This window comes from Staurois parvus, unplaced genomic scaffold (genome assembly GCF_062004578.1).
Source record: "Staurois parvus isolate SC_StPar_1 unplaced genomic scaffold, SC_StPar_1.0 ptg000130l, whole genome shotgun sequence".
Classification (NCBI taxonomy): domain Eukaryota; kingdom Metazoa; phylum Chordata; class Amphibia; order Anura; family Ranidae; genus Staurois; species Staurois parvus.
The window spans coordinates 5,323,582-5,340,726 of NW_028317926.1; the positions used below are offsets into that span (position 1 = coordinate 5,323,582).

The 17,145-nt window shown below is 40.7% G+C and overlaps 1 protein-coding gene across 2 annotated transcripts in view; it reads left to right on the top strand.

The window, feature by feature from the left end:
• TMEM108 (transmembrane protein 108) overlaps window positions 1-17,145 on the top strand; it is a 312,715-nt gene that overhangs the window by 128,001 nt on the left and 167,569 nt on the right. For both annotated transcript variants that reach the window (XM_089672539.1, XM_089672538.1), the window contains one exon: window positions 5,178-5,263. In XM_089672539.1, the coding sequence (XP_089528665.1) occupies window positions 5,224-5,263 (40 nt within the window). In that variant the 5' untranslated portion in view covers window positions 5,178-5,223. The remainder of the gene's footprint in view (window positions 1-5,177; window positions 5,264-17,145) is intronic.

Consider the following 17,145-nt stretch of genomic DNA (forward strand, 5'->3'; position numbering starts at 1 on the left):
CAAAATAATGGGTTGGAATTTGTCATCTAATGTTCTGCTCCCCTCTGCTGATAAACCATTAACTTCAGTGGGTATCTCAACACACAATAAATTTTGAAGGTCAGGTTCAAGTAAAAGAAGGAACATCAAAGGGCCAGTTGTTTAATTAGAAATGATCATATTCCTCCTTGCATGGCTAGTTTAAGTATATGTATATATATATATATATATATACATATATATATATATATATATATATATATATATATATAGTCCTTATTCTTGATTGATATGAAGTTTATATTGTTTGTTGTTTATATGACATCTAGTATATACAAAGATGTGCCAAAACATATCAACCACATCATCGTAGTCATGAAGCCCATTATTTTAGATAATCAAACTCTTTAAATCCATGCAGGTATCAATCAGGTATCCATTTAGTAATTTAATTTGTTGATCTATGCTTGCCCTTGTAAGTACAAAACATTTACTAAGCATGACCACATTCAATAATCTATTAAATGGGATTCTCCTGTTCTACACCATGGTATATAGGCTAAGAAATTGATTGTCATTTAAACAGCAAAAGCACATAAAACTCAGCTCAGTAGCATCAAATAAGCCACATTAATCATGTAAATACTTTTATGGAAGATACCAATATGTTCTTCTTGGTTAGGGATGTATTCCAGGATGCATAGATAGAATCCATTTTTTAGATGATATATGTTGAGCTTGAAGACAGTGAAGCATATATTTAAATGCATTCTTTTACATTAATAAAGAACATCAAGTATAGAAAGAGTGCAGGTTTCTTAAAATTGTTATTATCATTACAAGAAGGTTTTTAAATAATGTAAAAAAAATAATTGAAGCATCATAGTTGAAAAAAAATTATACAATTTGCTATATTACCAAAATGCCTGCAAAGCATTCTTTATATAAAATTTCCAATTACCCTTTGCACACCTAGTGAAATGTCAGATAACACAGTGACAATGCCCATACTGGCCAATAAAATTGAAATGATGGATACCAACTATTATGATATTATCAATTTTGATCATTTGATCAATTTATGATATCAGATACTATCATAAATGATTAAAAAAATATCCCTCCTATCCAAAGTCACGAGAAGATCATGGAGTCTGTCACTGATGAACTGCTAGTTCCCTGACTCTCATGTTGATGCTTTGGTTTCAGTGCTGTCTGATTTGTATAGGAATATAATCTGACATTCATCTACAGTACGGGTGTCAAATTGGTGGCCCTCCAGCTGTTGCCAAACTACAAGTCCCATGAGGCATTGCAAGATTGACAGTTACAAGCATGACTCCCAAAGGCAGAGGCATGATGGGACTTGTAGTTTCGCAACAGCTGGATGGCCACCAGTTTGAGACCCCTGATCTGCAGCATCCATGTTCTGGGCCTGTGATTCAAAAGTAATTAAGCAAGACACAACCCAGGCAACTAGCAATTTCAGAAGTCTTGCAAGGGTAACTCTCATATTTTCTTTGTGACAGAGTCACTTTAATGAGATGGGACCTTGTGAAATATACGGAATGATATAAAACACAAAAGTAATAATTTAGAAAACTTTCAGGCTTCTGATTCTACTTTTAGAACACCACTGTATTGAGACTGGTGGAAATTTAAAGATGATGGTGTCCGTTTATGAACCAGCAGTAATAGATTGCTGCTCAGTTCTCCGGCATTCTCGGAGAACACAGTTCTCCTGTGAATGCCGTTTATGAAGCATATGTAAATCAGTTCTCCAAACGAAGGGAGAACGGTCTACAAACGCTGGAAAACGGCTGATTTTACTATAATCTCGCGAGATTACAGTAAAAGATCAGTTTACTAAACAGAGGTAAATTATCTCTGCTTAGTTTGCGGTCCCTCCAATTCTCCAGCTCTGGGCTGGAGAATCTGGAGGGAAAACACAGATCTCCATAGAAGGGCTGAACATATTCTTCTGAGTGTCATAAACTGTGAATGACCAGAGAATAGCTGCGATCCTCTGAATCACAGCTATTCTCTGTGTCATAAAAGGACACCGATATTAGTAGGCAGAGCAACTAATACAATGCCATCCATATGCAGGTTAGAAAATAAAAGTAATGCAATATAATTCTAAGGATAGTATCTATTTTTTGGATCTTTAAAAACATCTAGAATTGTTAAATATATAAATGTATACAAATACCTAAATAGTAGAAAGAAGCACAGCAGGGTTTGTCCACTGGATCTATATTGGTCACAGCGTAAAATCAATTGGCTGTCACTGCACACTGTCCACGCAGTAATTTCCAGGATTACTGCAACTGAAGTAACATCATTAGATAAATAGAAAGTAGAAGCACTCGCAGATCTTGAGCAGAAGTGGATGTTCAAACATTTTGATGGATCACAGTCCATCTTTGTTCAAGGTATGTGTGATGTTGACTGTGACCAAGAAAGACCTACTAGACCCTATGATGCTATCATCCTTCTACTATAATCACTGCTAATATTCTGAGGACCTATCTGAACCCATCAGCTTCTTGAGAGCTGCTTTTTTTATTTGAATTAATAACATTTCTTCTTATTAGGGTCCAGCACTCCACTAATAACTGTGCTTCCATACCACCCAACCATTCCTATTCCTTCAGTACTGTCCAGGATTTAAAAAATGTGGGCTATGCCCCAGCACTGAATGTCATAAATAGAGTTGGGCTTGATGTTCGAGTTGAACATAAGTTTGACTTGAATATCAGTCGTTCACGTGTTCAGCAAACACATGAACAATAAGGGCACTCCACAATGCACTGAGCCTGACAGTGCATTGTGATTGGCCAAAGCACCACAGGTCAGGTGCAGTGCTTTGGTGAATCACAGCACATGATGATGTCACAAGGGGGCAGGGCCACTCGGTGACATCAAATGGGTGACCCTGCCCCCTTGTGACATTATTACAGTATTTAAGAACTGTCACGCGGGTGTAGATGTCAGAGAGCGGGAGCCAGCGTCAAGAGCAGAGCATTTTTTCATTTCTTTTTTGGGGTCGGCGGTGGTGGTGGGCACCGTGATTGGCATTGGATCTACTTCGGGGGACTTTTTTATTTTTGTTTTTAATAAGAGAGTTTTCAAAGACTGCCTTCAGTCATTTTTTACACTACACTTTTTCTTGTGAATGAGTAGCGGTACCGTGTACCTCATACTCATTAAGATGGGGGGGGGCGAGATCTGGGGGCCCCCTTGTTAAAGGGAGCTTCCAGATTCTGATAACCCCCCCGCCCACAGACCCCCACAACCACCAGCCAGTTGTGGGGAAGAGGCACTTGTCCCATCACCATGCACCTCCCCCTATGTTGAGGGCATGTGGCCTGGTATGGTTCAGGAGGGGGGGCACGCTTATCCTCCCTTTTCCTGATCTACCGGGCTTCATGCTCGGATAAGGGTCTGGTATGGATTTTGGAGGGGACCCCACGCCACTATTTCTTAAATTTTGGCTTTTTTTATCTTTTAATTGCTGGCAATTCATTTTACATTCAGCTGTCAGTGGGGAACCCTGCTGACAGCTGAAACATTAAAGAATGTTTTCATTATTAAAATACCGCATGATTAATAATATAACTAATGCAGTATTTTAGTAGCTGTGTGGCATTTTACCGCATACTTGAATGCGGTAAGATAGCGCTTAGTGAATTGTCTCGGTTCGAAGTTCATGGTCGAACTTTTGTTACGTTCGAATGTTTGATTCTGAACCGAACAGGGGGATGTTCGGCCCATCACTAGTCATAACTGAGGTTGGGATTATACAGGAGGCGGATGCCATGGGTTCTGGCATTTTGAGCATCATCATTGCCCTTTGCGTCATTTTCCTGAATTTAATTGTTTATATCATGAAATACAAGACCTCATTCACACTTATGCAACTTGTCATGTGACTTTGGACATCGAAGTCGCATGATAAGTCACACCCCATTTTTTCAAATGATAACCATTCATATATGTGCAGCTTGAAGTGGTAGTAACATTTTTTTTATCTTTTACCTATAGGTAGGCCTATAATAAGGCTTACCTGTAAGTACAGTGAATAGGGCAGCGCAGTGGCTAAATGGTTAGCACTTCCGCCTGGCAGTACTAGGGTTGTTAATTCGAATCCCAGCCATGGCACCACCTAGCTGGAGTTTGCATGTTCTCCCTGTGCCTGCGTGGGTTTCCTCCGGGTACTCCGGTTTCCTCCCACACTCCAAAGACATGCTGGTAGGTGAATTGGATCCTGTCTAAATTGCCCTAATATGTGTATGTATGAATGTAAGTTAGGGACCTTAGATTGTACATCCCTTGAGGGTTAGGGACTGATGTGAATGTACAATACATATGTGTAAAGTGCTGCATAAATTGACGGCGCTATATAACTACCTGAAATAAATAAATAGATATTTCCTAAACGTGCACCATTTAGGAGATATTTACTTTGGCAGCAATGGTGATGTCACTGGCACATGCTCACTGTGCCCTCAATGGATGCTGAAGCCACAGCCAAAGCTCTCTCATACATGCTTGGGAGTGACATCATCGCCACGAAGATTGGGTGAAGCTGGAAGCCCCAGGGAGCTGAGACAGTTCTCTGCTGAAAGGCTTTGTTTTCAGGTAATATTCTTTCATAATGTGCTAGTATGCAGTGCATACTAGAACACTATGTGCTTAACATTGCAGGGAGAAGATTTTTTTGTTTTATTTTTTGTGGTTTACTGCCACTTTAAATTGCAGCGACTTCATAGTATTTCATGAACAAATTTGGTCTGATTTTCATGCAAATTTTGGGCCATAGACTTCAATGTTAACCCTCAAAAGTTGCATGAAAGTCATACCTGAATGTTTTACATGCAACAGTGGTGCAACAGCAGGTCCGACTTTGCAGAGGGACAAGTCACATCCAAGTCACACCTATCCAAAATTGCGTCAAAGTTGCTCCAAAGTTCACTCCAAAGTCGGCACAACTTTGGAATCATACAAGTGTGAATAGAGCCTAGTGTTTAGCGCTTCTGTAAATCCATGTGGATCAAGGGTTGCTTTGGGCAAACATCATCACACTGTTGATCTATAAAAAACAAAAACTATGCTGCATGAAAGTTTATACATTTCTTAAAACAGTGTTCAGAATTCTTATGTGAATTTTTCCATTTTTCTGTTTTTTCTTCTAGACAGTATGACGAGTAAACTAGCGGACAAGAAGGAGCAGATGATACCATGAAGAGTAGGTCACAGGCCCTTTGTTGCCATCTGTTTAGTAAGTAAAGATTACCTCATTGGCAGAGCGTTTATGTTCATTAATCTTTTTTATAGATCTTTTCCAACAGAACTGTTTCATAGGTGTAAATTGGCTGGAATAATTTAAAGTGCCTGTTCAAAGTTGTTAAGGAAAACCTGTCATGGGAAGAACATGGAGGTGCCTTTCCTGACCTCTTCTTTTGAAAGTGCTAACTGGGTCACTGTCAAGCTGATCTTGATCTTTATTCAGTATCTGGAACAATTATGAAAATTTACTTGTAAGGCTTATAGGTTTTCTTGTTACAGGCTAGTGACTTAGTCCTTAGGCACACTGGACATTTTTACAGCTGCTGTTTTGGGCTTTTGATGTTTTTTCTACAGCTAGTAAACCCCCCAGTATGTTATCCTATTATTATTATTATACAGGATTTCTATAGCGCCAACAGTTTGCTCAGCGTTTTACAATATAATGGGAGACAATACAGCAACAATACAGTTCAATACAAGAGGGATTTGAGGGCCCTTCTCCTTGGAGCTTACAATCTATGTGTCCATGCACACATAAACTGTAATCAATGTTTTTTGGCTGGAAAAAACCCCAGGACTAATGGGTTTCTAAAGGAGTTCTTTATCTGTAAAAATGTTCTAATGCTGAAAAAACACTGGAAAATGCGGTAGAACGCGGTAAAACACAGCAAACCAGACTTTTTGGAATTTTTTGACCCAAAAAAATACTAGAAAATGCTAAAAATGCAAATGTAGAAAAACTTGGAAAATGCAGCAAAATGACTCTAAACGCCAATGCAAAAACTCTAAAAAAAGCTGAAAACTTTCGTTTTTACCGTGACTTTACACAGCTAACATTGCCAGCGTTATCAAAACATCCAGTGCGCATGAGAATGTAATGGCCAGTTCACGCCGGAATGCAGTGTGGGAAAGACAAGTTTTGACAGGGACATTTTTTGGCTGGGCGTTTTTTGGCTGGAAAAAAAACCCAGGACTAGTGGGTTTCTAGAGACGTTTTTTAGCTGTAAAAATGCTCTAACACTGAAAAACGCTGAAAAAACGCAGCAAAATGCAGTAAAAATACACATAAATGCAAATGCGTGAAAACGCTGCTAATCGCGGCAAAACGCCACTAAACGCTAATGCAAAAACGCATTTACACAGCGAACGTTATCAGCATTATCAAAACATCCAGTGTGCATGAGGGCTTAGCTTACCAACAGACAAATTGCAAGAACAGCATTGGCAACCCCCCTACATTCACTCAGATTTCCCTATGACAGTCTTATGCCATTTTTTATTTATTTGTTTTTTCATTTTATAGTCCTGTACCATCTCATTGTTGGATTTGATTTGGGGGTTTTTTTGTTGTTGTTTTTTTTGCTAGAAATTTTCTTGAGATCCCTGTTTTGGAAATGTACTTCCTAAAATCTTATAAGTGGATATGCTACTGTAATCAGAAAAGGTCATTTGCCTGAAACACTATTATTTTCTTAAACCCTTAGGGCCACCTTTACATTTCAGTGCTACGTTAATTTAAGTGAGATATATTTTCTGCATCATGAATGATATTATGCTAGAAATCATTTGTTATATAATATAAATGTGTACCTGGAATATTTAGGGGGAAATAGAATTATGCTTTTTTTTCTGTTCTGCAGATACAGTATTTTTAAAACCCTGTAAAATATAGCTACTGTCATGTACAAACTGCTTTAGTGCAATTTTAGAATGCAAAAAGTAAAAAAATGCCCATTCCATACAAAACATATCCCTGCATTTTGTTCATTCTATTGTATCCATCTATTTGCCAAAAAAAAGTACCGTATTTTTCGCACCATAAGACGCACTTTTTTCCCCCCCAAAAAGGGGGGAAAATGTCAGTGCGTCTTATGGAGCGAATGTAAAGCGGCCGGTCCGGTATTTCTGCCGCCACCATGTCAGAATACCGGGCCGGCCGCTCAGCTGTTCTCTCCTGCAGGGCCTTACCTGTTCCTCGCTCCAGCGCTGCACAGTCTTCCCACGCTGGCTTCTGTGACAGCCGGGTGCCCACTGCGCATGTGCTGCGCTTTGTGAATGATCCGGTGTCTTCTGGGACACATGAAAGGTCACAGAAGGCGCCGGGCCATTCACAAAGCGAAGCGCTTCTTGCACCTGCGCAGTGGGCACCCGGCTGTCACAGAAGCCGGCCCGGGAAGAAGAGGGAAGGCAACTCCGCGGAAGTGGGAGCGGGTACCTGTCAAATTCAGGTACCCGCTTCCCCTCCCTCCCCAAAGGTCAGCAGTCTCTGGTCATCCCCTTCACTGTCTGCAGTCTCTGGTCATTCCCTGCACTGTCCGCAGTCTCTGGTCATTCCCTGCACTGTCTGCAGTCTCTGGTCATTCCCTGCACTGTCCGCAGTCTCTGGTCATCCCCTGTACTGTCCGCAGTCTCTGGTCATCTCCTGTACTGTCTGCAGTCTCTGGTCATTCCCTGTACTGTGTCCGCAGTCTCTGGTCATCCCTGTACTGTCTGCAGTCTCTGGTCATTCCCTGTACTGTCCGCAGTCTCTGGTCATCCCTGTACTGTGTCCGCAGTCTCTGGTCATCCCCTGTACTGTCTGCAGTCTCTGGTCATTCCCTGTACTGTCCGCAGTCTCTGGTCATTCCCTGTACTGTCCGCAGTCTCTGGTCATCCCTGTACTGTGTCCGCAGTCTCTGGTCATTCCCTGCACTGTCGGCAGTCTCTGGTCATTCCCTGCACTGTCCGCAGTCTCTGGTCATCCCCTGCACTGTCCGCAGTCTCTGGTCATTCCCTGCACTGTCCGCAGTCTCTGGTCATTCCCTGCACTGTGTCCGCAGTCTCTGGTCATCTCCTGCACTGTGTCCGCAGTCTCTGGTCATCTCCTGCACTGTGTCCGCAGTCCCTGGTCATCTCCTGTACTGTGTCCGCAGTCTCTGGTCATCTCCTGTACTGTGTCCGCAGTCTCTGGTCATCTCCTGTACTGTTTCTGCAGTCTCTGGTCATCTCCTGTACTATGTCCGCAGTCTCTTGGTCATCCCCTGTACTTTGTCCGCAGTCTCTGGTCATCTCCTGTACTATGTCTGCAGTCTCTGGTCATCTCCTGTACTGTGTCCGCAGTCTCTGGTCATCCCCTGTACTATGTCTGCAGTCCATTGGTTCAGAATATTTTTTTTTCTTGTTTTTCACCTCTAAAACCTAGGTGCGTCTTATGGTCAGGTGCGTCTTATGGAGCGAAAAATACGGTAGTTTTTTTGCATTCTTGGCTAATGTGAAAAAATCCTTAGAAGAATTGCAAAGGACTATAACTGCTTGTGATTTTGTCTTGGTTAGCAAGGTTTTATTTTGCTTTTCCTTTTTCATGTTTTTCCTTTTCTTTCACTAGTACTTGCATTTGTAGGAACAGTACTGTACAGTAGTGTCCTCTGCTAATAATCTTAGAAGAGACTAGATTTTGGAAGCAAGGGTAAAAAAATCATAACAAAACATAAAGCATTGTTGCAATGCTACACCGATAAAACAACTCAGACTACTTGACCTGCTATTTTCATATCTCAGCACAGATCTCAGAGTTTCTAAAGTCACACAATATTTTAGTAGAGGTAGTGAGGGCAACAAGAAACCAGGATGTGAGTTGTGACTTTGTGTGTTTCTGATGATACAGTAATCTAGTATAGGGATGATTTACTAAAGGCAAATAGACATGCCCTACCCACGCCGCGGCTGTCAATCACCGGGTCCCAGCCGGTGATTACTCACCGGCGCCCGGTGATTACTGAGGATCTCCAATGGGGAGGAGGGCTACTTTGTTTACCCACAGTCCTCCTCCCTGTCGGCTTGGGCCAACAGGGAGGAGGACTGTGAAGCACCAACACCAACAGTGAAGCGCCAACACACCACCCCCCAGTAAAACACTCCCAGCACACAGTTAACCCTTTGATCGCCCCTCATGTTAACCCCTTCCTGCCCAGTGCCATTAGTACAGTGTCAGTGCTTTATTTTAGCACTGATCACTGTATTGGTGTCACTGGGGATGTCAGTGACACCAAGTCAGTTCCCCCTAGTGTCAGAATGCACACCGCAATCCCGCAGTCCCCCTATAAATCACTGATCGCTGCCATTACTAGTAAAAAAAAAAAAATTCCAGTTAATATACTGCCATTTCAGGGGCGGACTGACAACTCATGGGGCCCCCGGGCAATAGGGGATCATAGGGCCCCTGTGTCCTTGCCCAAACCCAAAAAAGCCTATTAAAAAGCCAATGAAAGGTACCAGGGCAGGGGCGGACTGACAACTCATGGGGCCCCTGGGCAATAGAGGATCATGGGGCCCCTGTGTCCTTGCCTAAACTCAAAAGGCCTATGAAAAAGGTACCAGGGGCATCTCATGGGGCCCCCTACTGACCCCGGGCCCTCGGGCAGTGCCCGAGTTTCCAAATGGTCAGTCCGCCCCTGCGCCATTTTTAAACGCTATAACTTTCACTTTTCATGCTGTGCACAGCCATCCAAAGCAGTGTGCATGAGCTGACAGGGAGGAGAACTGTATTGTTTACATACAGTTCTCCTCCCCGTCGGAGATTGTCGGCAATCACCAGGCGCCGGCGAGCACCAGCCAGGACCCGGTGATTGACAGCTGCAGCCACGAATGGTGGCGTGGGTAGAGCACGCACACACCTCGTGCGCGCCTCCTACCCGGAAATGCAAAATCAAGTATATATACGTGATTTTGTGAACCCGTGCCACCCTGTAGCAGTATATCTGCTATAGGGCAGTCGGGAAGCGGTTTAAAAGTGAAGCTTTACCACATTCACTAGGTTGTAGGGAAAATGAGTGCAACTGCACAGTCTATTTTCCTTTAGTAAATCCACCCCATGTGTGGTTTTTAAAATGGTAGTAGAAATTATTTAATTTTGTTATGCAGAAATGGAATATTATTTTTTGGAGTTTAAGTGTATGCCGTGTACCAATGAAATGTTAGATGATGACTACAAACATGCACACATAGGTGATCCAGAAAAGACAATCTATTATGGCTAATCAGACAAAAACCTCCAAAAATGTAAAGCCAACCATACCATCCAACATGTGTTGTCTTATTTTTGAGAGTGTAAGAAGAAATTGTCACCAATGCTTTTTTGGTTCATTTGAACTTTAAGTGTAGATTAATAGGGATTAGTATATTCACGGTGGATTTAGAGCCTAGGTTACTCCCACATTAGAACATCGGATTTCCATAGGAAGACAGATCATTGGATTATTCTACGAAGCAAAAGGCCAACACATTTAGCATATGCTCTCCAGGATAATAGTCCTATTTTTTCTTCTATACTACTATAATAAAAGCTCTTTGGAGCCCCTTCTTTCATGTGGGAAGCACAGTCCTTAACAATGCCGTTATATACAGTATATTTTTCTTTCAATAAATTGTTATTCATTTTCAATTTTCAATTTGACAAGCTGAACATTACAGAGTAAAGGAAAGAAGTCAACATGTTTGCATAAGCCAAGGTAACACTGGAAAATGGCATAACAAGGCATTATGCAATCAAAACAGGAATGGACCAAGGCATTAAAGTGGTTGTGAAGGCAAGATATATTTTTTACCTTAAGAGCTGATTCACACAAGTGCGGTGCGGACTGAAGCTCAGGTTTCACATCTAATTGATATAGTAGTTGTTCAGTGGTTCATGTCAGGTTCACATCATGTTCAGGACAGGTTTAGATCAGGTTCAAGTCAGGATTTTATCCTGTTCACAACTGATGACTTTGGTTTAGAAATGGTTCCCATAGAAGTCAATAGACTGTAATCTGCACCTAAACCAGACCGCACTGCTCAAAATCGTACAGGACTCTTTTTCAATCCGCACTGCCAGTGCACTGGACATTTGTGAACAGGCACCATAGGAAGCAAAGTTATTTCACATGTTATATGGATTTGACCGCATCCAATCCACATGTATATGTGAACTGGCACTAAAGTGGTTCTAAAGGCTAGACATGTAGACAGAGTATGAATAGTACAGCTGTCTGTATTGTAATAGCACTTAGTTGCAGTTAGTATGCAATAAGTAAAGGTTCTTTATTGCATAGTATGTCTCTATTAAAAAGTAGACTGTGGAAGAGCAGAGTATAGCAGGGTACACACTATCAGTTTATTTTTTCATTCAATCCAGCCGGCTCAGGAGGATCTCGCTGTACTAACTATCCAATGCTAGTACAGCAATCTCCCAGCTGAGCTATTGTGTTCTGACAGGGGAACTGCCCCCCGCCAGAACACGCCGATCAGCGCTCGCAGCCATTGGCTGACAGCACTGAGTGGATGCTGATCGGATGCTGGTATTCGAGAATGCCCATTCAACAGAATTTGACCGACTTCTATTGGACAGGCTGGTGTGCACTCTGGCCAAATGTTAGCCAGTTTCTATTGAACCAGTATTCAGCCCATGTGTACAGGGCATAGCAGACAGAAGAATAAGGAAGCAGACAGAAAAACTTGGTCCCCCCACTGCATTCCTTTTTTTTTACGTGAGAATTTTTGGGTGCCAAAATTTTTGGTGCCAACAAACTATACACAAGAAAAAAAGATGAAAAACCAGGCTAAAAATGTCATGCCAAATAAAATACATTGTTAATCATGAACCAAATTTCCAGTTTATCACCTTCACTAGTGTTTCCTAAGATATGCACGGCTCTCAGTATTTGCCATTGCCACTATTCCTCTACTCCCTTTTCTATTGATATTAATATAAACATTTGGATGGGCTGGTTATCCAGTCCTAATGCCTGAATGCAGATGAATTGTGCATACATGTTTGACCAACCTTGTAGGTCTGTGGATGGTTTTTAGTTATTGTTCCAGAAATGCACACATCTCTTTAGAAGTTACAGTGTCATTTGTAATTTTCCTGTGATGTTAGCAATACTAATAAGTCCAAATAAAATGTATAGACATTATGAAAGGACTAAATCCTGATCAGAATCAACTTTTATGTAGTAAAGGGACTTGTAGGACACCAAGAAATACAAGCTGTCTGGTCTCTGTTCATGGCCGGAATACAGGAACTGACTCAGCTAACACACTGTGCTAAAAAGAGTTATCCCTACACACAGCACAGTGGCAGACAGTCTATCAGACAGCTCACAGCAGGCACTAATAATATGCCCTGGCTGCTCAAAGATTGAAATTAAAGATGCTCATATTCATTCTGGCAAAAACAACACTAACCCCCCTCTTATAGATCAGTGTTTTCTAGTGTGTTTTATTTTCATGTAAGACAGTTTCTCAAAAAGTCACAAATATATGACTTTTTAGAACCACTGGTGTTATTAAACATTAATGGTGTATTTTAGCATTAAAATATTCATGTGTACAATCTTTATAAGAAGAAACACACAGCCACTTAATGCAAGAAATCGTATTATGAAATTAGGAATTAATGTAGTAGCCTCTTAGGCAAGCCATAGATTATTTGTTCTTCTTTCCTTCTGCCACGGGTGGAAAAAAAGAAAATTACAGTCAGTGTTGATGGTGGAATCCCTCCCACAGCGCTATTGTATTCTGCCGGCAGGGGGACATAAGGAGCCTTTCCAGCTGCTTGAATACAATGATTACTGCTAGCAGCTATAGCTGCTGGCAGTAATCGCATGCAGAAAAATCCAACAGGCTGGTTGTACCCAAGTGATTGATGAATCAACTTGGGAACAATCAGGCTATCGCTGATTCAAATCCTACTATAAAAACGATGTAATTTTTATCATTATACTTTGCCTCTCCCCCACATCCTAACATCTCATAAATTTAAGATTCTATACAATTGAATTAATGAATGATACGACTGATGAATTAACTTGGGTACAATCAGCCTCCCCATACATGGATCGCAACTGGACTGGTCCCTGCTGAACTGGCTGAATTTTGATCTATGTATGGTGGGCTTTAGCTTGATTTCTCAGGAAACAATGTTCCTCTCACTATATTACCCATAACATAGACTCCCACCTAACAGAACACACAAATGAGGCTATCGCTGATTCAAATCCTACTATAAAAACCATGTCATTTTCATCATCATACTTTGCCTCTCCCCCACATCCTAACATCTCATAAATCCAAGATTCTATACAATCACCCGGATGCCTAAATTATCACCAGAAAGTACTGAAAGACCCAATCTTGATTAACGAGTTTTTATATTCAGCATCCAGGATTAAATCAGGTAAAGCCCCAGGTCCTAACAGCTTTGGCCCCATAATATGAAAGCTTTCATCAGATCCTAGCACTCTATTTCATGAAGATCTTCAACTCACTTGTTCTCCCTGAAAAACAGCGATAGTTCTTTAACCCCATACTCTCTGGTTGTGATGATAACAGTGATAAAAGGACTTTACCAGTTGCTGTAGTTAAGGACCCATATCTTTGCTCAGTGTCAAATTAAATATATTTTCCAAAATGGTGAGCCAAACCCTACCACCTTAATTCACCCATACCAAGCTGGTTCTATCCTATCCAGAGACGCTAAGGATAATACATTATGTACCAACAATGCAATTCACTAAGCCTGCCATACATATACTCCCATGATCTCCAACAACACTGAAAAAGGCATTTGATCGAATAGTCTGCCTATATACTAGAAATGTCTAAATGCATAAACCTCCCCCTCCGCAACTCGGTGGATAATGCTTCTGTACTCATAACCTAATGCAAAAGGTTCAGGTCAACAGCATTTTATCTGATAGTTTCCTTCTCTCTAATAGAACACTTCACAGCTGCCCCTTGTTCCCACTAATATTATTACTTAGATTAGAACCGTTACTATGTTGCAATAGAGCCGAACCAGACATTGCTAGCCACTTTTGGTGATTATTTATTGTTCTACAGCACTAACCTGCATGTGTCACTCCAGAACCTATTTAAGGAGATTGACCTTTATGGCTCTCTCACACAATTCAAAATAAAAAGGAAGTGACACATTCCCTTACACATTTTTTTTCTTTCTGCTGGATTTCCAATGGCTTACCTTATCTACCCACCAAAATGACCTGTGGCCCAAAGACTTATACCAATATAACTATTCACCTCTGCTGCAAGCCACTAAGAGTGACCTATTAAAATGGGAAAAAACGATCCCATATGTGGTTTGGTAAACTAAACATGATCAAGATCAATTCTTTTGAGATTCCTTTTGCTCTTTCAAACATTGCCAATCCCTTTATCATCCTGCTTTTTCTTCAAATGGTATCAATCCAACTTATCTGGAACAAGAAATTCCCTGAATCTAATGCAAACTGCTTACACACACTAAAAAAATCTAGTGATTAAGGTGTCCCTAAGTTTCTCAATTATTGGGCTGCAGCAATATTGAGTTAATAATTGGTCCTGTCACACACCAACGATGTGATGGGTCTCAGTGGAATGTGACATCATCCCTAGAATCCTTTCCTCCCTCCCATGGATATCATTATCAAACATGTCCCTGACAACCACCCACCCATTATTTGACATAGAAAGACAACACTGGGTCTCAACAGCAATGTCAAAGTCACCCAACTTTTGTCTCCATGGGGTTAAATCTCCCTTCATTACCCATGTGGAATCTATGAATGCCATGAGCTTGACATGTGGAAATATCTCTAGATCAAGCACTTTATGAAATCAATACCCCTAAAAGATCACTTGTCAAGATCCCTTACTCCATAGAACAAACATGTTTCAACAAATTAGCGTCCAGAGGCCTCTTCTTTCAAGTCTATCAATGGCTACACTTAGATCATTCCACCAGGACTCCCTGCTGCCATTTCTGGCAGAAAAAACACAATCACCAACTAACAGAATCACAATGGGACAATATTTTCACTGCTTACACAGCTTCTATCTCCACTGGACTCCAGGAATCTGGATACAAACCTTTATCCTGCTGGTAATATACCCTAGTGAAACACTATAAAATCTTTCTGGAATCTAACCAGAGGTGCTTTGACAACTTGCTGACCACGTAACCCAGTTATAGGGCAGCAGAGTGGCACTCCTGCACCAGATACCTAATTGGGTAGGGGTTGCGGGGGTGCACCGCTGGCAAACCGGTTGTGCTGTGATTATGCACAGTGCAACCCAATAAGCAGGTGCCAGCCAATGGATGACTGCCAGCACCTACTGATTGTCAAGTAGAAAGTCAGAACAGAGCTCTGCCTATGTAAACAAGAAATTGCTCAGTCCTGTCAGATGGGACGTGCTGGATTTTGTTTCCCTGCAAAGCACCTGAAAGTACATATATAAATGCTGGTTAGGCACATATTTAGCCTTAATGATTAAACTAAATGAATCCTGACTTTTAACTTTTTGATCCATTGTATCATATATTTATTTATTTACACATTTGATCAATTTGATTGCATATAATATGGAGATTAAAAAAAAATACAAATTCAAACTGCTCAGACACACAAAAGCATGTATACACACACAAACACACACAGAACAACTTTACAGAGACAGCAGTAAACAGACGATAACTAAGTCTTACACAGGAGAATAAGCTACAGGATGGGAACAAAGTGACAAGGCAATAGGCAGAAACCAGAAGGCAGGAGCCAAGATAAATCAGGACATCAAAACTGAGTAAAATAGGAGTTCAGAGAATCCACAGGACATGTTGAATGAATGCTCCCGTAAAACCCTAGGCAACAGCAGATGCATAAATAGTAGATTGCTGAGAGATCAGATACAGGTAAGAGAGAGTAAGAAAGTCAAAGAATTAAACTGAGAAAGCAAATGGAGAAGTAGAAATAAACAAATAGGTTTAGCCAAGACAAGTGGGGGGTTGATTTACTAAAGGCAAATAGGCTGTCCATTTTGCAAGGGAAGCTGCACTTTGAAAAGGAATTTTCCCCAGAGATTACTGAATGAGGTGAAGCTCTGCTGAATTCAATCATCCAATTATATGCAAGTAAAAATGCTGCTTTTCTATTCTCCTTGAACATTATTGGGTATTCTTTGCAAAGTGAAATTCAACCTTATTTTGTAAGGTCTGGGCAAGTTTCCTTGCAAAGCTCAACTTCCATTGCAAAGTAATCAACCAATTTGATTTTAGTAAATCAGTCTCTCAGTGTAATAATGCAATAGATCAATTGATCATCTAGGATTAACAGGGTTATTAGTAATAACCTTGATAGGCCTTATGGCTATATAACACAGCTTAACCACATATGCCAGAAGACCCTCCAGTGGGACTTTATTGCAGCAATGAAAGATCATATATATATACAAAAAGACATTATATTAAAAAACATGATCAGCTTTATTACATACACATTTTTTCATGTTAATTACATAATTTCTAAAAGAAACATTGCTCCGACAGGTTATACAAGGTCAAAGACCACACAAAAAGAGAAAGAATATCCTAATGCGTTTCGATCATTCCACATTTTAGATCATAGTTTTCTTTTAGTCATAAATGAGTATACCAGAAAATAAAAAAAATGATCAAAAGAATGTTATCACATAACCAAAAATAATACTTACAAAAACATATGTCAGAGCAAAAAAGAGATGACATCCAAGATGGGACGCAGGAATCCATATTCCAGTGGGATGCACCATCCAACAAAGCAAGAGATGGTGCATCCCACCAGAACATGGATTCCTGCCTCCCATCTTGGATGTCATCTCTTTTTTGTTCTGACAAGTTTTATTTTTGGTTATGTGATAAAATTCTTTTGATTGTTTGTTTATTTTCTGGTATACTCATTTATGACTGTTTCTATATTTACTAGAAAGTTTCCTTGTCTTTATGCCCCCTGAGGAAGCTCTAAAATGTGGAATGATCGAAACGTGTCGGGTATTCTTTCTAATTTTTGTGTGGTCTTTGACCTTGTATAAAGAGTACTTTTGTAA